Genomic DNA, 23934 nt, shown 5'->3' with positions numbered 1-23934 from the left:
GCATAAGTTTTTGCTTTCTTTACATAGCCAACGTTAACATCACCAGCTGTGTATGTACCAGTCTATAAAAACCACTGGAAACTAAGCATCAGACTTCATCACCTGTCTCCAGCAGTGGAAAGCAACGCCAATGTTTACTCTTTTTTGCTTCTCCTATTTCTATTGCTTCTTTTCTCCTACTGAAGTTAGCATGCTAACCCGCCATTGCTGGCCCCTCCTGTCTTATAAACCCAATGGTGGCTGAAGCTCTTACTAAGTAAACAGCTGTTAAGGCTAATGTTAGCTACGTAGCGAAAACTTACATATAAAGCCTTTAAAGAGCACTGGCAGCTATAAAGTAAGGGGCCTTGTGTAAAGTAATACTTTGAAGTATGATGTAACGATCATGCAATTTAAATCTGAGGTCATGTGTTTTGTCAAGTCTTTCTGAGGTGTCATACTGATTTTGATTTATTTTGTACCTTCGGGTTAACAGCTGATGAAACAAGCTCCAACTAAGTGAGTTTAAAAGAAATTATTGATCATTATTCCAGTCTCTATAATAGCAAAATAAAAAGGCAGGGGCCTCATAGCCGTGGGCTAAATCCAATTCAGACACAAATATACATTACACAGTACAAGTCTAAAGGTGTTCAGACTGATCTGTATGCAAAATTAAGGAAAATTGCTTCAGGCATTGTACATTTATCACACAACAACATCACAAGGCGTGTTTTGTTTTTGGATCATAAAAAGGTGTAGTCTTTCCTTTGTTGCAGAGGGTTTTATCTTGTAAAATATTACTGTGTGTGCTTTCAAGTCTGTATGTGTTTGTGCCCACATTTAAGTTAACAAATGAGGCAGGGGAGAGAGTAGAGGAAGAGGACATGTCAACTGTCAAGTGGCTGTCAGGTTATGTAAATGCGGGGCGAAGGCAGGAACACAGCGAGGACACCATGCTCAGGGAGCTGGAAAAAAATATGCGTCACTGTTCAAAATCAATCTCCATCGATCCTCTGCAGCGACATGATCTTCCAATACCCACCCAGTGTCAAAGGTACAGCACCAATCACATCCAGACAACCCTCTCAAATAAACACAACTCATTGGGCACGGATGAAAAAAAAATACATACATGTTTATTTTACAAGAAGGGCACATTTTTTTGTACAAACTGTAAACTAAATACTGTAATAATTCTGAGGGTTATAAGCTTTGACATCACTTTCATGAATGAACACCCAAGACATGTAAATAAATAAATGTATAAATAGTCAGTGACTGTTGCGTCTTACTGTAAATTATAGTCCCACAATGGAGAAAACATACAGCATGTAAGTCTGCTACACATTAAGGATTTTTGAAGATAAAAAGCACTTGTGTTCATCACGACTACATTTTGAACATCATTGTACAATACTCTATCCCTGCACTCCCCAACCCTAAATACTGCCATTAATATTTTTTCTTTTTTTTCTTTTTCTTTTTTTTACATGAAGTTTTATCACTGAATTGATGTCGAGGTAGGGACTCCATCATTATCCTAGAGTGAGCTGAAACATCATCATTAAAATGATCCCCCTCCCACATTCCCTGGGCCTGGGAGTGTTGTTCAGCCCTATGCCTGTTGCATCGCTTGCCCCCCCCTATCGGGGAAGGAGGAAGAAGAGGAGGCATTCTGCACTGTCAGATTTGCTTAAGTTGTCATTATTCATGTAACTACACTGACTGAGAGACTGTGTACTGTCATTATAGCTCCCCAAAGCAACTTGTGGGGCAGCCTAGGGGGAAACGCTCCGGATCAAACAAAGCATTTTGCTTGTGGGACTGTTGCCTGACATTGCCCCTCTCCAAAATCAAAGCAGTGGCAGCTGGAAAGATGACTCACCAAGTTGACAAGGTGAAAGCTCAGGAGGGGAGGGGGGTTATATGGAGCCAAAATACAGCAGAGATCATTTCAACTCTCAGCTGGAGGTATGTTTCTATAAATGTATACATACAGCATATACAAGAAACATCTGGTAAACCTGTAAATGCCAATGATGTCACGACATGATGGCATATTAATCTCTATATCAATAAGAGTACCCCTTCCCCCCAATTTTCAGCTTATAAAACACTGGTTAAATAACAGCATAAGCAATAGTACAGCCACATTCAGCCAAAAATAAGAATTCTGGCAACAGCAATGATAATAATAATAATAATAATAATAATAATAATAATAATAATAATAATAATAATTAAACAACCAGCTGGGGCTTTGATTCAGCGCTTTGACTCAAACTACAGAAGGAAAACAGTAGGCCCTGTCTGTTTAATAATAAATTCAATCTGTGTTAACATTGGGAACGCTCATCAAGTCGACAGAGGCAGCCAAGAGAAAAGAGAAAGAGATAGAGAAAAAGGAGGAAAGAGGGTGGGGAGAGGGGAGGGTGGAGGGGTGGGGGGAATCTTCCCCCAAGGCAGTTCCCTTCCATGTCCAATCCTGACAGATTATATGTTCACATTTTGTTGCATGTTTGAGCTGCCTTGTATTTGGAAATAATTAGGGAGTAAATTAAGAGAAACTGGTGAAGAGTGAAAATGGACAGTCGCTGAGCTGATATGGTTGAGGAATTGGACAGGGAGTAGAGTGGGAAGTTACAGTATATTGTGGCAGTTCAAATAGAATTTGAGCACTTGGAAAATTTAATTAATTCTTGAGACAAGATAGCTAATCCAAATTCAAGTTCATAAATGTCAGTTTTTAAACTGATGGAGCAGCAAATGGCAGAAGCCAAGGACAGGGAGGCAGAGAGGACAATGAGTTGCTTTTGTGTCACAAGCCAAACCACGTATTGAGCTAAAAGCTTTCCCCCCCTTTGTTGCCATCTAGATAGCATTGGATTTTCCACAGCAGGAAAATCAAATGCTTCATTCAAGACCAGTTGTTTTCTATTGGATCAGTTCTTCCTTTCTCTGATGAGCAACAGTTTCACGCCTTCATGGACACACAGAGCACAGGGTGGACGCTCAGCATACAATGTCAGAGAGCATGTTGCTGACCAGAAAGACTCAGTGTGTAGACTGTGATCAGAATATGCAGCTCATTATGTTTGCCAAGCATAGACTTTGCATTTATTTAAAATCTGAAAACCTCTATACTTTATTTAATTCAATCTATACTATGACATTATGAATTCTGTTTTAAATTTATTTGGTAGCGATAATGAATAGATCATTTTTTTGGGACTTCCTACATTTATGTTCTTTTGTTCTTTGTCCTTATCTTTAATTATAATGGCCACAAACACATAAAACTTTGAATGAGGAAATAACACACTTTTATTCTATTACAAATGAAAAGGTGAATCCATAACAGCTAAAATCTACTTTTGCTCACTTCAGTATACTCAGGATTTTTGTTGCTGCAGCCACACTTGGTCTGGTATGACTAGTTGCTTATGGCGGCTAATGTTAGCTAAATTGTGGATCATTTCAGCTGTAAAGCAAACATTACAGAACCACTTAGCTAAACTGATGACTCTGCTCTGATTTCTACTGCTAATTGTCAGTTGTGGCTACTGTGGCCAGAGTCAGCAAATGCTACATTCTCACTTTAAACTCTTCAAACTCAACTTAAAATGTGAAAGTCCCAACACTGACAAATGCCTATTTGAGCACTGTTAAAAAATATAAATGTTTCAGACAGCAGTAGCTTTACAGCAAACCTGTGACAGAAGCATTTCATAATAAGGACTAACTTACCCAAAACCACCTTTTATAAATGATTTTATTCTAACATCAACACTTACTGTACATTGTAAATGTATATTTCAGTCCTGCACATTTACTGTTAAAGTGCAACTGTGCAAAGACAAATCTCTGGGAGGAATCAATACAAATATGCCTGATATCTTGAAGGTAATCCTTATCATGATGGTCAGTCGTGGACTCCACCCCTGCAAACAGAGCAACTGTCGCACTGCATGCTCTACATCACCGCTACAGCACAGCATGGCTCCCAGCATGAGCAATTTAGAAAATCAGATATCTGCAAGTTTGCAAAAGGTCACTAAGTGTCACTAGCATTCCAGCTGAGTGAACTCTACTGCTACTGCTGCTCTGCCTCTTCTGTCCAAGTGCAGAAATTTTAGTTTACAGATTTACATTCTTTTTAAATTATGGACTGACACCATTTGCCAAAAATAGAATCATTAGTGCCACTTTAAGTGGGCAGAGTAAGAACGTAAAATGGAGGGCTGCCAAAGGGCTGCAGGCAGAGAAAGAAAAAAAAAACATAAAAGGAAGATATGGTGCAGGTGTAAAGGACCGTGCTGACTGAGGGAACAGTGTGGAGAAGAGAAGAGGTTGTCAACACTGAAGAAATAAGAGCAGTACAAGGGAGAAAGGGACTTTGCTGACTGAGGAAAAGAGAGCAGGAATATGGAGAGGAGAAGAGACTGGAGGGCCCTAGAGAGGGTTTGCTGAAGAGAAGAAGATGGGGAGACAAAGCTAATGAAAACAGGGAGTGAGGAGAAGAGATGGAAGAAACCTCAGGTGAGACAGTCAAATCGGTCCCATGTGGGCATGACTGAGGATAGATCAGAATAGAAGCGAAGGAACGTTGACCACAGGAGTGACTTTTTCTATCTCCCCTGTCTTCCTTTCTGTCTTACACAATCACCAGCTGGTCTCTGAACATATCAGCTTTTATAAGAATCTGGAGATCCTTCATGATAATATAGGGTTGAGGGGTAGAAATGAAATGTTTATAAAGATTTGACAACTTGGCTTAGGGAATTGAACTCCTTTATCTGCTCCCTCTGTGTTTTAGTTTGGATCAGAACATTGCTCCTTTGGTGTCTGAAGTAATTTAACTAAAGTAAATTACCACTGCAATATAGGCGTTTCAATTTTGCAATAAAATTATTATTAGAAATGTACTGAAGAGAAATAACTGCAATAAACAACTAATTATACTGTACCAAAACCAATTTACTCACATTGCTCTCTCTTCCATGAAACACATATAAAGCACCTACCTACAAGACATTTTGCTAATAGTTACTACATCTTGCTCCACTGTATATACTGTGTTTAAGTCCTCCCAGGATAGTGTCAGTACTGTACAGTATACACATGCAGATGTATACATCTTTTGTAAATGGTTTGAAAAAATGTATACATGTGCACATAGCTAGTGTTCTGCTTTAATATTCACATTATCAACATTTATCATCAAATGTGTCAATTTCATCAATAAATGCTGAGAGTATTTTGCAGATAGTTATATCCAGGATAAAGTGCCTTTACTTTTAAACATTCTGTAGGTTTTTCCATGTGGATTTTTGTTGACAGTCTTAAGGTCCTTTATATCCCACTCACGGTTTTCCTGTCAGGCATGTTTTTAAAGACGTCTGTCTCTTTTGTTTCCTTTTGCTGTCCCTCTGTGTAAGCTTTTCTTCCCTTTGTGCATACATACGGTGTACTCCTCTCTATCTTTGCCTTCTCTCAACATGACACAGCTTTATGCTGTCCATTCTGTGTTATGGGATTGATCTTTTCCAGTGTGACCTCAGTGTCGCTGTCTAAATTCCCAGAGATGGCCGGGGAGAGTTTCTCCAGGGCGTTGTTTACCATCCCCACCTCGATCTCCCCTCTGCATCCGTCCTTCTTCTGTAATTCCTCCTCCTGACACAGGATGCTGTGGGGTATCACGTAGCTGGCTGAATGGTTGCCCTCCTTTGGGATGTGACTCTTGGGCTGATACTGACAGTTGGGGTTCGAGGTAGGGGCACCCATGTTGTTGTTAATACTGACGATCTCGATGGCGTTGCTCCCCGGGCAGAGCCGGTGGCAACCCAGGAGGATGGAGAAGGCCTTGCGGAAGTCTGCGTTGAAGGCATAGATGATGGGGTTGAGCGAGGAGTTTGCCCAGCCAAACCACACAAACACGTCAAAGGTGGTGGAGCTGATACAGGGGAAGTCCGTGGCACCATCTGGCAGGTTCGGCTCACAGAACGGAACCATGCAGTTGAGGATGAAAAAGGGCAACCAGCAGCACACAAACACTCCCATGATGACTGAGAGTGTCTTTAAGACTTTGGTTTCTCGTTTGAATGACATTTTGAATGAGCTCTCACTCTCCATGTTCGAACTATTCCCCATGCTGCTGTGACGGTTTTTGGCACTCTCTGCTGCCCGCTCCAGGGCAGATATTCTCCGTATCTGTTTCTGGGCAATGCGGTAGATCCGGGTATAGGTGACGATCATAATAGCCACAGGGATGTAGAAGCTGATAAGGGAGGAGGAGATAGCGTAGGTCCTGTTAAGGCTGGAGTCACAGTTGTCAGGGGGAAGATCGCCGAGGTATGTTCCGTTAAGCTCCGCGTAGCTGGTGGTCTGAGCTTTGTGCCAGTTAAGCTGAACAGGAATGAAGGAGATGAGGACAGACAGGGTCCACGCCACACTGATCATCAGACACGCCACTTTAGGGGTCATCTTGCGTTCATAGCGGAATGGGCTCGAGATGGCCCAGTAACGGTCGACACTAATCACACACAGGTTCAAGATGGAGGCAGTGGAGCACATGATGTCAAACGCCACCCAGACATTGCAGAACGCACCAAAAGGCCAAAACCCCACAATCTCTGTTGCTGCCTTCCATGGCATCACCAAGATAGCTACCAGGAGGTCAGAGATGGCCAACGAGATGACAAAGAAGTTGGTGACCTTCGACCTCAGGTGTCGAAATTTGGTGACGGCGGCGCACACAAGCGTGTTGCCTAGCAGTGTGGTGAAGATGAGGAGGGAGAGGAAGCATCCTGTCAGCACGCGTTTAGACGAGTCTCTCTCTGGTAGCAGCTGCTTGCCATCTCGAACCGTTGAGAAATTCTGATCCATTGTTTATTTAACACTGCTAATAAAGTGAGAGAGGGGGTGGGTGAGGGGGGTGTCAACAGTCACCCCATCACATCCCCAGCCTGCAGCAGCTGTGCCTCCCTGGGGAAGAGTTTTAGACAGACAGAGTAGCTGGCGGAGAGGTCAATTGTCTCGGCACCAGCTCTCCCACAGACTGGGTCATCCATAGGCTCCTTGTCACAACCACCATCCTTGCAGAGGAGCTGCTATAAATATTTCAAAAAGATCTCTTCAGAAATTTGCCCCACAAAAATGCCTGGTTGAAAGATTCTTGCAGCAGCAGCACAGGCAGCAGACATTCTAGTACGAAAAGGAAGAATATCCCAGCTGTTGTCTCCAATTATCTCTTCAATCAACGCTGTAGTCAAAAATAGTCTTAGTAAAAATGATATTTAAAGAAGAGTCCTTGCTTTCTCCTCTCACTGTAAGCCTCAGCTGTCGAGCCCTCAGCGAAAGTTTCACACCATATTGTTGCCGAGCTGATGAGTAAACAGAGGCTTGGCCAATCATTAGCCTTATATACCACCTCATCAATAACTATTATTGATGGTTTTCGCGTTGCGTTTATCTGATTTGTTTAATGATCCTCGAGGCGTGTCTGTGGGAATATATTTGTGCAAACACTGACGCTGATCCACCCCGGCTGCTAGGTGTTGTGTTTTTATGTTCTATGTTTTATTTCTTTGAATGCAGTCCCCCCCACCCACCCCGTTAGTAAATGGCACAGTGTCCAGCCAACCTGAGTATTGAGGGGAAAAAATGAGGCCGACAACAGCATTCAAAAGTCTCAATAGTTCATTTTGAAAGCAGGGGGATGCAGATTAAACGTCTAATCCATCATATGTAGAATCGCTTCTCTTTTTTTATGCTGCCGTGTCACTATATTCCAAATGCGGGGTCATATCATTCTCCCCCCTTTGGTTTAGTTTGCGTGCCAATTTGTGTGAACGCAGCAAAACGACCGTTTCGCTCAGCTTTCAGAAACCTTTAAGAGTTCTTAAGGCCACCCACTTAAATCATCAATGGCAGCGGGATCCCTGGCTTGACGTCTTTGAAACACGGGCGCAGTTTTTTTTTTTTGGTTATTCCCTATTTTTTTTTTTTTTTTTTTCAGCCAGCGTGCGCTCGGCTCCAGTGGATGTGGACAGCGCGGGACCAGCGACAGCGTCTTGGGTCCTCTTTAAAAAAAAAGTGAAATCAAAATCAGCTCCCCTAATTTCGCGAATTAATGAAAATCAGTCCCACACACAAAAAAATCCACATCTCCTCGATATACCTCCAACTTGCATCTTGGTACGAAGTGAAAGGAGCTCACCCTCTCTGCGTTCTCCTCCATCAGTCACGCTCCCACCCCCACCCCCTGTTGCGACGGTCCTCAGGTGTTTTTATCGGTCCTTATGCGTTCCTTTTCGGGGTCATCCTTTTGTCGTGCAACATTCAGTAGCCTATACCCTGCGACGCGTCTGCGGCGTGACTGGCCGGCGGACAGTGATGGGAATGACTCTGGTCTCTCCAAGACCCGTTTTTCGTGCGCGCTCTCCTCTCTCTCCTCTCAGCTGCCGCCTGCTGCTGTGCGCCACGGTCTCTGCCACAACTGCTCCATCTATCCAGGGAGGCTGTGAGGAGTAAAGCCACCTAAAACCACACTGTCTAACACAGCTATTGTGGTTGGAGAATTTAGCCACATGCTTTATGATGGCAAAAAAAAAATACATATACAGCAACTGATGTAAGTTTTACTAAGAAAAAATCCCTGGATATTTTTTTTTTTCTGTTATGTGAATTTTTGAAACCTGACATCCTGTTGGCGCCAGATTTTGGTGACTTTCTCATTAGCCAATATTAGAAGCTACATAACAAACTCACTGTTGCATTTTTACTGCAACAATAATGATTCTTTGCTTGAACTTTATTTTAGTCTTGACCTACACTGTCAAAAAGTCGAATGATAGCTGCAATGTCACAAACAGCAAAGAAAGCTAAAGCTAAAATTAAGGTGCCGTGATGTCCCGAGATGAACCTGTAGCCGGCAGGCATGCACACGATGCATACAGAGGCACAATGAGGCCATCTACTGGATGCAAGATTGTGGGAGATTACAGCTGCAGCGTCGTTGCATTAACGTCACCTCAATAAACATGACTGAACAACTCTGAATTAGATTAGAGTCCCATGAGCCACGCTGCAGCAGGAGGACCCATGAATTAAGAGAGACAGTGAGTGTTGAGATATGTGTGTGTGCATATGTGTGTGTGTGTGTGAGTGAGTGAGTGAGAGAGGCAGATGTGAATTACAGAGGCTAATGCTATCATGCTGCTGGCTGCCTGGCAGGCCTGGCCAGTTTGAATATTAACTATTTAGCGAGTTGAAATCCTCAATGGACTCTGTCTCCCTGTGTGTGTGTATATATATATATATATGTGTGTGTGTGTGTGTGTGTGTGTGTGTGTGTGTGTGCTAGTGTGTGACTCTTATTATGTGCCTGACTTGTATGTGTGCATCTATGACTCTGCATTCTTATGTGGTAAATGTGTATGTTTGCATTCTCTGTGTGTGTACGTGTGTGTGAGTTATACATGTAGACAAGCCAAGTGTAAGAGGCCTGGCAGACACAACGCCCACATTTCCCTGTAGCACGGAGCCAGGGTGTGCGTGCAGCCGACAAAGTTCAAACCAAGACCACGTCACACACAAACACACGCACAAAAACACACCGAACTTCCTCACTCACACATACACACAACCAGTCATGCAGGGTAATTTATGTCTGCTCCAAAAAGCAAACCAAATAGAATAGAATAGAATAAAAAAGAATAGAATAGAATAGGGCTCCAAAAATGTCTTTTTAGGTAACTCTCCTTTTTTTGTTTTTGCCACAAATATTTTTGTGTGAGATATTTCACTTTATTTGTCCTTCTCTTTTCTGTATAGCTTCACAGTTTCAGTACACTGCAACTAAAGAAAACCAAATGCAAAACACAACATCGTGATCACATGATTAGACAGATATTGCAGCAGGTTTCTGTATTTGGTTGAATTGTGTGTATTTGTGGTGCATGCTCTGTCAAATTGATGATGTTTTCTTAATTTGCTCTCGCAACTGCACTTTAGCTTTAGGCTTTGTAAATCCAATCAGCACAAGTCTCTGTGATGACTTGAATGGCGTTTTGAGATGCATTTAAAGTAAGAAATCTTTTGTATAAAACAAACGCATTATGTTTGCGAATGAATTGGTGTCACAAAATTCTGTGGAACCTTTTATGATGCCCATAGAGTGTGGCAGCTCACCTCCAGACAAGAAATTCATCAAAAGACTATTTTCCATTCTGCTGATCCTCACTTATTCCTACAGGCAGTGAACTGAAGGAGATAACCTGAAAACTCTCTCTCAGTTTCTCACTGTGCCTTTATGTAATAGACAGATCGGGGAGGGCTATCCTTTAATTTTCAAGGATTTATCCTAAACCCAGTTCAATTTTAAAATATATAACCACAAGCAGAGATTTAACCATTCAAGCCATAATGGTGTGTGTGTGTGTCTCTGTGTGTGTGTGGTGGTGGTGGGGAATTAAGGTAATGTAAACATACATTTTTTGCCATTAAACACAAGTTTCACAATGCTATTGAATACTGAATATGGTTCAGAAAGCAATGATCTACACACATGTACATTTATACTAATGTCCTGATAATGGATAAAAGCTGCCTTAAGGGGTATCTGAAGCCAAAGCTAGTTTTTCATAACAAGATATTTAAGGGATATTCCTGAGTGTATCTACCAAATGTTCATTTGGAATTAAAATCTGGTGCAGTACAGCATTTGCATAAGTTAATGCAGAATTCAATTAAAGTGATAGCTGTTTATGACATTTACCAGAGGCAGCATTCATTTCTCATTAGCTTGAGCCTAGTTATTTTCTTCTACAATAAATTGGGTAATTACCTCAAAACAGCAGTGAATACTTAGCATCCAGTGATGCAGATGTAGCTTGTGTCGCATCAGCATGTGTAGCAAAAAATGCTTTGGCCTTGTTTCCAACCCATTAAACCTTTTATGTTAAGTATAATCTTTAAGTGGTACTATGAGTGATGCAATAAACATTTACAGTCAGTGTAAATAGCCAATCAGCTGTATCAGTGATACAGTTATTTATATATCTATATGCCAGGATGATGAGTCAAGAGAGCAAAACAACCAAAAACACAGTCAGAGGCATACTGGCAGACACCATCCATCAAGAAAGTAGTTAAAAATAAACTGCAACAATGTTAACTCCTGTGCTTAGACTTGATGTTTACACTCAGGAGAGATTGCTTTTTAAAGGCATATTGGTTTTTCTGTGTAGTACAAGAAATCTTATTTGAACTGTGATCATAAGACATCAGTGGAAATTGATGAGACTTGTATCAAGGTGATCGCTACAAGGCGACAACGTTTTTCAAAGCCTGTTACCGCCATTAGATTATTCTCTGTGAAATGACCGACAGAAAATAGTATTAAAAAACAATAACTGTCACACATGACTGAGTCATGCTTTTCAAATATTTTACTGACATGTTACAGGGCATGGAGAAGCCCGCCACGTGGCCGAAGAATAGGAGACTAATCCGTGAAAAAGATGTCCCACTTTGACAAAAAAAAAAAAAGAGAACCCAGCTTAAAGACTGAGCCTATCTCTCTCCCTCTCTCTCCCGCTCACACACACACACACACACATACACACACACACACACACACACACACACACACACACACACACTGTCTCTCTTCTGCCCTCTTCCAAATCCTCTTTGTCAGTGTGACATCCATCAGGTCCCAGGTTGTTGTTGCTGAGGCTCCAACCACTAGACACCCAGCATGAAGGAAATACTGTGCACTAATCCCACCACACACACACACACACACACACCCAACAGCTTTGATGACATTCAACAGTAACAACATAACCATCCTCACTGTGCTAATCTGAGTTGGGCACAATCAAAATCTATGATCTGCGTGCGTGCGTGCATCATCACATGCATCTTGTTATGTGACAGAAACTTATTGCTGTTTACAAAAGGACCTCTGGCTGATCTCATTAAGCCACTGGGCCTTTAATTTGTGTTCTACTTGAATTCTCACAAAGCTAACAGGATATTTATTTACCTTATGAGAGATAACAGGGACAGAGGTGAAAGTGAGTCAAAGTAAAGAGATGACCAGGATAAAAAACTCCCTTTCATCATTAGTTGCAGCGATAAAAAAGGCTCAGCCGAGTCAGTCCTAGGGAAATTCAAAAGTCAGTTTTGTAAAATAGAAATTTAGGAACATTCATTACATCTAGAAGTTTCAAATCTTGAAAAAAATGGTTTTACTTTCGAGGTTTAATGGTTTGGTTTAATCTCTACAGTGCACACGTTTCAGAGAGAATTTCCAGTTATGCATGTACACGCATACACTGGGAAGCACTCATGGTTTTATGTCCCTTTCTTCTTTTCACTCTACCTCGTCTCTTCCTTTATATCAGAGGATAAAAGATTCAGTGCGGTTGCTGATATTTGGACCATCTGCCAGCAGTTTCATTTGATAAAGTAGGTTTATAAAGAAGAGGAAGCATCAGTCACACAAAAGGTTAATCTCTAAGCATATTGCACACACATGCACAGATACACACACCCCTCTGACACAATCATAACAGAATAATTGCTTTCGTTCGACTTATCCAAACAAATTTCAAAATAAAATTTCATCACAGTGCAAATAGGAAATTTTGCATTTCAATAGGCCAGGGTGGTGGACTGTATGATTTATTTTCATTTCAAAGTTTTTTCATGTGTTTTCATCTCTTTTCATGCGGACATAGGCCTCACCCATACTTCTGCATTTTGCACACAGCCCTCTCAGTATAAACACTGCCTTGAAAAAGTATTCACTGCTTCAAAAGTGAAGCCCTGTCATTATAAAAGGCATTTTTTTTTATTTTGTACACAAGAGCAAAGCACTCAAATAACCCACCCAAAAGAACTGCAGAAAAATAAAGTTATACTCCTTGCTCATTGTTGCTCAACCCCCTTAAAAGATTGTTCAAAAGTGGTACAAAAACAGAACATTTTTCAACTTTCAAATGTCATGTTTGATTGTGCTTACAGTAATGGTTCTGAAAAGTATTACTGTGAAAGAAAACCTTTCTACATTAATTTTCTTTCCTGTCAGCAAATCCAAGACAGGGGGCTTAGTCTTGATTGCACCACTTTGTTCAGAAAAAAATAGTAGTGTCACAAGGCCAAAGACCAGATATAATTAGAAAAACTTGACTTTTGTTATTTTTTATTTACTTTCACATGAATGTCTACAAATCTCTTTTCACTTTGACTGAGTTATTTGATTTGATTGGAACATGCTTTGTGACAGTGTTTTTGTGTTTTGTGTCTTTAACAACAATGGATGTTTGGAAAATTTCATCAGTTATTGTTTCACTCACTCTTTGTCTTAGACCATGCAGTGTATTGCCTGCAACCAGACACTCCACAAAGCACTGCATCCTATTTTTTTCAAGGAGGCTTTGCAGCTCAGCCTAAGTGCACAAAGCTTTAAATCCAAGCCAGTGCAGCTTACATCCTGATGTAGAATGAACACAAAAAGTTTAACCTCACTTAACTCCAAACCAGAGATGCTCTGGTTTTGTTAGTGTGTGTATGTATGTGTGTGTGTGTGTGTGTGTGATTTGTTATAGCAGCACTGATGAAGGAGACAAGCATGCAGTGGCGTGAAACAAGGCATTACACAGAAAACTATGATGAATGAAGCATTTTAACACCCCATTCTGTTGAAGCCTTTTCTTCTAGACAAGCTTAATATATTTCTTTCTAACAAGGATCTCACAGTGTGGCCTCTGATTGTGCAATCTAAAATGTATGAAATCTATGTTTCGCAGCCTACGGTGGCTGGGGAGAAGCAGCCGCGGGGTATAATCAGCAATGAGCAATGAAAGGAGAAAAGGCAGCACTGGGCAGTCATTTTGAGAAAAAAATGCTGAATTGGAAATGGCACAGAGCAAGAATAACTTTCCCAAAGATGATTATCCCGGATGATAGTTTATTACAATAGCAAAATGGAAGTGACTTGTGCCAAGAGAGAACAATTGCTTGATTTAAAGTCTTGAGCTGATAGCTGGACGAGCAAATCAGCTTTAGGAACAGGCTGTGATCAACTGCTGCAGGAACACAGCACACATCAACATGCTGTCGTTGCACACATCAAACACATAAAGACAGACACAGACTTCTTGAAACTATTCTGAACCCAAAATTGTGAGGTGTTTAAAGGGGCGCTTAAAATACAAAGAGCTTAGAATACACCCTCTGAGCAGCGCTACTTCCTCAGGGCAGTCTGGACGAAACAGTGAGTCACTATTGGAAAATGATGAGATGGTCTGGCCAGACCCAGGCTAGCTGGTTAGCATGTTCGTTTCAGTAGAGGAAAAGAAATAGAACTAGAAGACATTGGCATTGCTTTCTACTGCTGGAGACAGCTCTTGGTGAGTAAAGGGAGGGAAGTTTAATATTAAACTCATGACATTTCTTCTAAACTAGTAAACAACTGTTGGCTATGTAGTGATAACAAAACTTACAAATAGTTCCTTTAATAACGTAAGATAAATGACAGAAGATTTTATTCATTCAGACACCACCTCAGCAATTTTCTTTGTATTAGCAGGTGTTAAGACCTGAATATTTTAACAAGCTTGTCATTCCTACTCCTCCATCCATCACAGTCTCAATGATAGTAGCCTATTGTTTCTTATCTGGTCTGAACTGAAGGGAAGGGAGGGAACCTGTCTGGGCTCTGAAGATCAAAACACCACTCTGAGAGACATCAATACAACTGTTTTCATCCACTGCTGCTATGAAAGCCAGACTTTCATCAGTGCTGTTGTCATTCTGATACTAGCCATCACAGAATGTCCCGGAGTACTGTCTTTAATAAAGCTTTAGAGGAACCATCAACAGCTGTGAGGAACTGTCAACACCTGTACTGTATGCTCTCAAATTCGAAACAGCAATCAAATATGTTAGTTATGGAACCGGATGTGAGTAATTTGAATTGCCTGTGAGATGGTGGCTGACATCCTTGTTTCACAAATTACAATTGTAATCACTTGAAGAAGCTCAGTTAGCCTACTTAAAATGGAAATAACATGCTCAGTGCCTGAAAATCAAAGGTATTTCCTCACAATATAATAATGAAAACATGCATGAGGAAGGAATGATGGGAAACAGAATTTTAATTTAATGCTACAGTGGAGCATATGAAATTAAAGGAAGCATCTGAGATAAACATGTACATGTTGAACTTTGCATAGTGAAATTCCAATGTTTTCTACTGCAAGTGAGATTAGTTTCTACTGTTATTATAGATATTAATATCATTATTATTAATTCCTTTAAAATTATGATTATTATTTCTATACACAAAGCAGCGGAGTAAATAAAGTGTCAACAAAACACAAGGGTTAAGTAATCTCATATGTTATGTTATTGTCTTAATATCAATTATTAATGGCACAGCAAAGTAAACAGTCACTTCTTCCTGCAAAAATTCACAAATTGGATTCAATGCACTAACACAAACATAAAACGTTATAGTGTTATCTGTCTGTGTTGTCTTCTTTCTTGTACTGATAAAGAATTAATGAGTGATAAATAAATAAACATATCATCATGGATAAAAACTAGAATAGATGAGTGCCTTAGCTTAGCAAAAGTAAGAGCCAGACAGCACTGTCACCTGTCATGTTTGCAATTACTGCTCCTTTTCTAGCTGCCTGTCTGGTGAGCTCACTCAGCAACTCTACCTCTACTGATTTTACACACCAGCTCATTTTCCATCATACAAGTTCCAAAGGGGGCATCAAGCTCGCCACTGAGATACGGCGGAAGAAACAATCAATACGGCAAGAGATTCCAACAATGGGTCCAGGGGTATTTACTCAACACATTCATATTTCTGCCTGCCAAATCATGTCCACAGGGGTTGAAATTCAAAACAATATCAAAGGGAACCATGGCAGCATCAGCTCAGCTGTCATTTAGTCTCACAATGTGATAGAAAAAGTTGGTTTATAAAATTTGTCAGACATGTCCAAAAAACATGGGTTGGCTGTAATATAACGTGGGTGCCAGACAAACTTGGTACAAAATGATCTCAGAGGTCATTTGTGACCTGTGATCATTTGATATGCATGAGCTGATAGTAGAAGAACAATATATTCAGTATATATTAATAATTAATATATATATTTCAGTTTGTTACAAGTATTTTCAGAGGATTTGCAATTAAAACCACAAGATATGTTTTATAAAATGGCTTGCACAATTATAAAATGGAAATGATTTGTATGGTAAGTGAGGAAAAAACTATGACACATCATGCAGATTCAGATTTCTTAGCCCCCCCCCCCAATGTCTTTGTTTTAGCAGTGGTCCAGTTGCTCACTGTTGTGCCATTGATGCTGTGTGTCTCTGCCTCGCCTCAGCAGTGGGAGGCTAATTTATCTCCCATTACCAGGTCCAGCACATGCTGCAACCCCACCATCACTCTATCTCTGTCTGCAGTGGTCTCTCTCTGCATGAGTATTTGCTGCCATAAAGGCTGAGAGAGCAGTGTGCGTGTGTGTGTGTGTGTGTGTGTGTGTGTGTGTGTGTGTGTAACCTTGTTTTTCTTACTCAACAAGTAATGTGTATATCATCCGTATATTATCATAATGACATTAATCATTATGTTTTGGGCAGTCTGGAACACATACATTAATTGGTAAAAGATAAATCTGGCAGAGCCATAAATCAGTCAGGTGCTGTGGGCTCCATAAGTCCCCATAATAGGCTTTTCTATAGAAATGTGTGTATGTAATGGCTGTGTTAAATTTGGCTGTGCCACCTTCAGTCGTGATACAGGCTTTTCTCACAGATGACATTTTGATATAGAAGGAAAGCACAGGTGTAAATAAAATAAATGATAAAATTAATGCTGCATTCTGTTTTGCTGTATTGTGCATGCTATCAGCATCATTGCCCAAAGAGACACTTGAACAGAGATTTTGTTAATGTTATTAGTAACACCTGTGCTTTTCCTACACTGTCATGTCAAAATATGTGCTGTGTGAAAGGCCTGTTGTGCATGCTGGACACCTACTGAGGTACTTCAATGACACAGAGCCATCGTTAAAGTTATTAGTCACACGTGCTTTTCCAGCTCCAAGAAATAGCTATTCCAAACTCCAAACGCTGTCATTCAATCATTTCCTTAATTTCTACCCAGCATTTACCTCCACATTTTCTGTTGTTATTGGAAAAGAAGAGGAGGAAGGCATCTGTCACTGCCCTGCTCTGAGGTGGTTATGCTCTTTTTCTCCAACCTGTGTTTTTTTAGATACTGAAGTTATCTTATTATAGTATAATAATATTTAGTTAGAGTTAGAGTTTCTAATGAATCAAGATGCTTGGTTACCATGTGGGTAGTAACAAGTATCATGTCTCAGTTCTAAGGCCCTGGTTCACTGGCAGGGCTTACTGACAAATCTAATTACAATGCAGCCATCACTCAAAACTTCCACCCTGATAAAGATCTGTTCACAGTATTCACAGTCTATCCACACAAACAAAATAAAGCTCTTTTAAAAAGAGCTATCTTAACATATTTTTTGTCTGTATCCCAATAATTTGACATAGTACTGTCAGCGTGAGCCGCCAGCTGATAAGAACAAAGCAAAAACATTAGCACATACAAATCTAGATGCCTGTAGCTGCTTGAAAAACCTTTGGGTGATTAGCATTGTTCTGGTGGTTGTCATAATTTAAAGGTATCTCTGCTGTATGAAGATGAAGCTATCATCAGGGGCTCTGTGCTTAATTAGTTATTAATCTGTCACCTTTTTCTGTGAGTGTTGTGAACAGGTGCAGCTGTTGTCAGTGTCACAGAAAACGGTATTTTTGGGAAATGCACTTATTTAATTATTTGCCTGAGAGTTAGATGACAAGACTGTTATCATTCTCATGTCTCCATGCGTAATGTGAAGCTGCACAGAAGGCAGCTGGCTTAGATTAGCATAAAGATGGGAAGCATGGGCGAAATAGCTACATTTGAGTGAGATACAGTGTGTTAATTAGTAATCATTAGAGATGCTGGTAGATGGCTTTTTCTACCTTTGGATGGAGCCAGGTGAGTTGTTTTCATTCCAATTTTCATTCCAGAGCCTCATATTTAGCACATGTGGAGTGGATCTCCTCATCTAACTTTTGGCAAGAAAGCATATAACAACATTTCCCAAAATGTAAGTCACTTTTTCACTTTTAAGTAAAACCTATTTTGGCTTCCAAGAAATGTTATGAGGTTTATGCATTTAGAGTAAAAAACAGCAACAGAAATGCACCCAAACTTTGGCACCAGGGTCATATTCAAAACCTTATTGCAGAAGTGTCATAGGGAGATTATAGAGATCTGCTTATTATACGATAAATAATGGATGTATCTGATTCAGGTGTGCCAATATGGCCTGAAAATAGTACATGTAATTGTCAAGCAAATACTGATAATTGGCTCACAAAGTCAAGCATAGTACCTGTTATTAATTTAATTAGTTGCAGAGAGTGAACATAAAAGACAGGCAGGCAATTGGACATACACAGACACAAATGGAAAGGACACTTCAATGACCTCATTACTGCCATTCACAATCACAACCTGTGTATTTGCAATTTCCCTCCACCTCTCTACCCACCAAACTCTCTCTCTCTCTCTTTCTCTCTCTTCACCATCTCATAATTGCTTGCTTCAAAATCAATAACACCCACTTGTCTCCCTGATTAGAAAGTCACCAAGAGTTGAAACACATCCAAGGGCACAGGAGCAAGCATGCTAGGTTTTCACTGATAAGCCATTGTTTAGTAAGAAGTGCATAATTGCTATAATGCTCCAACAAGAGCTCTTCATTGCTGAATTATGGATTTGACTTTATTTGGATGCAAAGGACATCTTTGAAGTAGACAGATGAAATAAAAGCACTTGGATATGCCAAGTGGGTAGAAATGGGCATGTATGACATCATTCTGCCTCATTTGATACTGGGTACACTCCTTTAACATACGCTGCGCTGTGTTTGCACTCTGCATGGGCACCTTTGTATTTTCTCCTACCACATTTTCATTGCTGCTTTACCTTTCTCTTATAGCAAGTCCTAAAACTCAAACAACCATATAATTTGTTTATCCCTACCCTCGGATTCAAGCATTAGGGGTGTATCAGAGGCAGTTGCACTGGCCTTTTGCTGTCGTAGTAACATTACTAAAAGCATGATTAAGGTTGTAGAATGATTTATGGATAAAATGAACAATGATGACTATGGGTTTCACAAGGGAATATCTTGGGTTTTGTCGACCCATCCATCTGCCCCAATCATTTTCTGATATTGACCTTGTCGCCGTATATACTATATCATCTGACTTCCTCTTTCGCTAAAGTCAGAATTGCTACTGCTGCTAGAAATCGCAGAACAATAAAATGTTTAATGTGGCTGTGCGTCGTGATAAGTTGCTACCACAAATGATCTATGGTGTTATTTTTATAGTGAGAGGACAGTCTCTTCTCTTTCCGCAACGTGTCTGGTCTAAAATACCATTTCCTATTCCAATGCAATTTCCTTCTAAGTAACAACACAATTTACTCCTCATTTCCAGTGCATTTTCTGCACACACATGATTTCTTTTTGTACCAAAACACTGCCTAGAATAGGTATGCATGAAATGAATAAATTCATATGGATTAGCTCCCATTTAGAACAGGTATAAACACTTAAGAGGTGTTTAGACAACACATTGCACAAGGTAACTTTTAACTCCTTTTAAATTGACCTCTGATCTCATTGCATTAACAATACAATGGAAATATTTATAAAGATTTTAATAACACACATCAAATTATTATTATTACATTAGCCAGCACCATCTGCTGTTTTTGTCTGCAAAGCTATATTCATCTAGGGACAGTCTAGATGTATCCTGTCTTTATTTTACATAATATTTGACACTGTCATCAGGCATGTCCTTGGCTGCCTGTTTGACCCAGACTGAGTGAATAAATGTGTAGCCACGCGTGAAGACAAAGAGCGGGGTTTTTATTGAAGAACACTCTTAAAAGTGGCTTTAAAAAACTGCTGGGTTAGCCAAAGGAATATTTATGCTCATTTTAGCTGATGGGCCCTGCGACCCTCAAAGGATAAGCAGTATAGCTAATGGATGGACGGATGGATTAGCTAATGGGAGTAAAGTGAAGTTAAAAAAAAGGTGTGCAAAAGCAGGAGAAAAGCAACAGGAACTTATACTGGGAATGTCTTACGTTAAAACCTCTTGGTTTTTTCATTAAATAAATGCATTTCATACCTAATGAGGTGCTCTTGATGAAAATGTATGGGGTCATTTGCTGTTGTTCCTGGTCTCATTTCTTATCCCCCCTGAACTGAAACCCATCAAGAGCTTTTTAGAGGAGACAGCCTCCTCCGCTGAAACTCAAACTCATTTTGACAAATCCTGACTGTGTGGGAGGTGCCGTGCTAGATATGCACGAGCAGCAGGACTTTGAAATCAAAAAGAAGGAAAAAATGTCCTACGACATTCCAGCACTCATACCTTAAAGCCCTGAGCACATCATAAATGTGAAGTCAAACTGCTGAAAATGTCACTCTGACAGAATAAAATTGCAAAGCCATGTGAAAGCACTAGAATGTTCTTTAGATAGCTCACTGGGAGATGATTCATACACAGATGCATGTACACTTATTTGACATGCATTGCTTTAGAGAAGTTCAGTTGGGCTAAGGCAGAGGACAAGTCACTATTCACTGGATGCAAAGGAGATGAGGGGGGAAATGGTGCTTTTTAGAACTTCAGAATCATCTTAAGGCCACTGGCCAAAATGGGCCCTCCTCAGAGAACTCAGTGGGGTAGAAACTAAGTCCAGCGATTTGCTGAAAAAGTAAAGATTGTCTTGAAAAACAGCTGCTTCAGAAAAAAACAAAACTGCTAATTGCTCTGAAGGATTATTGTTGGTTACTTCGCTGTGAGCTGTGTAATTTGCCACGAAATGTTTAATTTCAATCCATCACACAGCAGCAGGATCCAGATATCGCTCTGACACACCATCCAATCAATGAGCTTTTTCTTCCTCTTTCATATCTTTCTCTCTCTCTCAAGATGCTTTCCATTGTGCAGGCAGCACAGAGGCCAATTTGCAGTCCCTACGGATTTAATAAAATATAGGCGCTGCAATTTTTGTGAAGGGAGTTTATAAAATGCCAAAAAACTGAAAAAAAACAGACAGTTCAGTGAAAGGTAAGTCTGTCAGTTTGGCTTCTGTGTCTGAGACTGATGACTGGCTGTCAGTCCCGAACATCTCATTTATTTATTTATTAAACACAGCTTTTTCTGACGGCTGTTATTTTATGTCACTGTATTTACATCATCTTCCCTCTAACTTCTTCCCCTTGCTCCTTTGCACCTCCTCCACCCCTCCTTTCCACATGTTTTCTCATACTCTATCCTTACTTACCCTCCCACCACATTTTGATGATAAGCAGGAGAGAACCAGCTGGTTCGTGGTTCGTCTGTGTCATTACCAAAAACGGCGAGTAAACCAATTCTATTAGCCATTTAGACAGGGAGGGTGGCCGTGGGCATGGTGGGATTAGGTTTTCACACTCAAACACATACACATAATAACACACATAACACACATATACCTCCAGTGGTCTGACACAAGACACAAGGTCATGGCATTTTCATGTCAGGACAGGCTGAAAATAGAAAGAGGGCCATGAGCTGGACAGACTGAGGCACAATGAGTCAGTGGACTGATAACACAGACAGACTGAATCAGTGGGCTGAAAGCAGAAGGCAGTTTGTGGGTGTGTGTGTGTGTGTACTCTTCCAAGGAGAAGCGAACAGAGAGGAAGTCAGAGAGATGATGTTCTCAGGTTTTTAGGGGGTTAGCTGCAGGTGGTGAACACCAGTCCTGCAGGTCCCTGTGGACGTCCACAAACTGTTCCTCAACCCCAAACACAGACTCAAAATAACTCACATCCCTTTATTCCAATTCGATTCATTCTCTCTCCCTCCCTCTCTCACACACATATGCACACACAAGTACACACATAGTGTCTCTGCTGCCTTACTCATACCATCTGTTTTTACCCAGTTTAGTTTTAAAACTGGAATGTGGAAGCAGAGAGGTTTGCAGAAAGTAGACTTTCCTTCTTTTCTACCGAATTACACTACTAGGTATGTACAGGTTTTACACTTGGGCTTGCAATCTATTTTAATTTATTATGGAAATATGTGTTTAACATATTCTGTTTACTGCTGAGGTAAACTGAATATGTTTACTGCTAAAGTCAACAGCAGAGGCATCTCATCTGCATCACACCAGCTGCTAATAACTGAGATACTGAATTGGCCAACAGCCTCACAAGCACTGTCACAGCAATACTCCAACAAATTGGTGCTGAGCAGCAGAGAAGAGGAGAGGAAAGGAAAGGAGTGAAGAGGAGAGAGGGAAGACTGTGGTGTTTCACAGATAGGTGAGATTTGGCAGCACTGGCTTTTCCATAGGGAAACACTGTCCTCTTGTGGTAAATATCTTGAAATGAGAGATTGGAAAAAAAAACAGAACAGAGAAGCCCCTCCTGGACAACAAGAGATGTTTGGCAAGGATATGCTTTTGTATGTGTCAAATTCCAAACACACAAACCTAGGTCTAAACATAAACACAAGCACTAACAACATGGTGATCATGACATACCAATGTGTTTAATCAACTACGCAGTAAAAAGAAGGCTGACAATATTCTCTGTTTTTCATAATGGCACCAAATCTCATCATAAATGAGTATTGTCTGTGTAGTCAAGGCTTGATATAGCTTACTCCTTTATACCATAGACCTGGATTGTTGCCCAGAAACTATTAAAACACATCAGTGAGGTAAACTGTTGCACTGGGTGACATGTTCTTTCATTATGATGAAGTTTAAGTCATTTCTACAAACACTGCTCTGCTGCAGTAAATACTCACAAGAACAGGAAATGTATGTTAATCCACTGCTGAAGGTAGTCCTCAACAAAATACAGTTGTTTTAGTAATATCTGCAAAATACTGTGCCCAGCTAGGAAATAATTTGTTTTTATTGAAATGAAATGAAATTGAGACTATTTTTTAAAAGCTTTACGTCCTTAGGAGGAACCAGTGTAACCAGTGTGTAGCAAGTACACAGAAACATTGTTGGTTTCTTTTCTTAGGATTGTTGACAGTGAGAAATATAGAATAACTCAAACTTTACTATTTAAGGTTTTAGGGATGCAAACGATTGTTTACAGGGGTTTCATTTGTAGTGCATTAATAGAGCTTAATAATATTTCCACTACAGCAGGTGAAAAAAATATTCTAGTCAGAATATAAGTGATGGGATTATATGTTAGGCTTTTAAAGAATGTCACACAAGTTTTTCAAGTGGGTGACGTTGGTGAACAGCAGGGATGCAACAAAGTAAACTTTCATTATTGACTGTTGTGACAATTATTCAATTAATCGGTTAATTGTTTGGGGTATAAAATGTCAGAAAACAATGAGAAACACCCATTGACTATTCGTTTCAACTCAGGAGGAAAGTTTAGAAAACATGCCTAAAATGCAGACAATATTGAGATTGATAAGAGATTGTACAGAGCAGAGGGGTATAAAGGGAAAACAAAAACATTTACAAAACAGAGAGGAAGAAAAAGTCACCATTTGATGAGAAATAACTTACTGGTTGGAGTTTGCCAGTCACCACAGAAGACTGCGGCACACTTTTAGACATAGAAATAGAATAAATAGAAGAAGCTCTTACAATTGCGCAGGTAAAAGTAGGCTACTTACCCACTGACCATTACGCCCAGTGGCATGTAGGGAAGCAACGAGGCATCGCCACTCCTGTTTGCCCTCTGCCAGTGTCTTTATAGTAGCCCTGGTGTAGTTCGAGGTCTT

General features: G+C 40.3%; 1 protein-coding gene and 1 long non-coding RNA gene across 2 annotated transcripts in view; both read right to left on the bottom strand.

The window, feature by feature from the left end:
- The window catches only part of LOC108893691 (uncharacterized), a 51673-nt gene extending 27739 nt beyond the window's left edge, over positions 1–23934 (bottom strand). The window contains exon 1 of the long non-coding RNA XR_001962710.2: positions 23827–23934. This is a non-coding gene — a long non-coding RNA (uncharacterized LOC108893691). The remainder of the gene's footprint in view (positions 1–23826) is intronic.
- On the bottom strand, positions 1097–8445 carry drd1b (dopamine receptor D1b). Its single transcript, XM_018691944.2, has one exon. It carries the CDS (start codon positions 6865–6867, stop codon positions 5476–5478), a length of 1392 nt encoding a protein of 463 aa, XP_018547460.1. The 5' UTR covers positions 6868–8445; the 3' UTR covers positions 1097–5475.

Source organism: Lates calcarifer, linkage group LG20 (assembly GCF_001640805.2).
Source record: "Lates calcarifer isolate ASB-BC8 linkage group LG20, TLL_Latcal_v3, whole genome shotgun sequence".
Taxonomy (NCBI): domain Eukaryota; kingdom Metazoa; phylum Chordata; class Actinopteri; family Centropomidae; genus Lates; species Lates calcarifer.
The sequence above is the reverse complement of the archived record's forward strand: the minus strand, read 5'-3'. Positions and strand labels throughout refer to the sequence as shown.

What these genes read in the sequence shown, in the direction of transcription:
- drd1b (XM_018691944.2), bottom strand. Translation starts at nt 6,867, where the DNA reads ATGGATCAGAATTTCTCAACGGTTCGAGATGGCAAGCAGCTGCTACCA.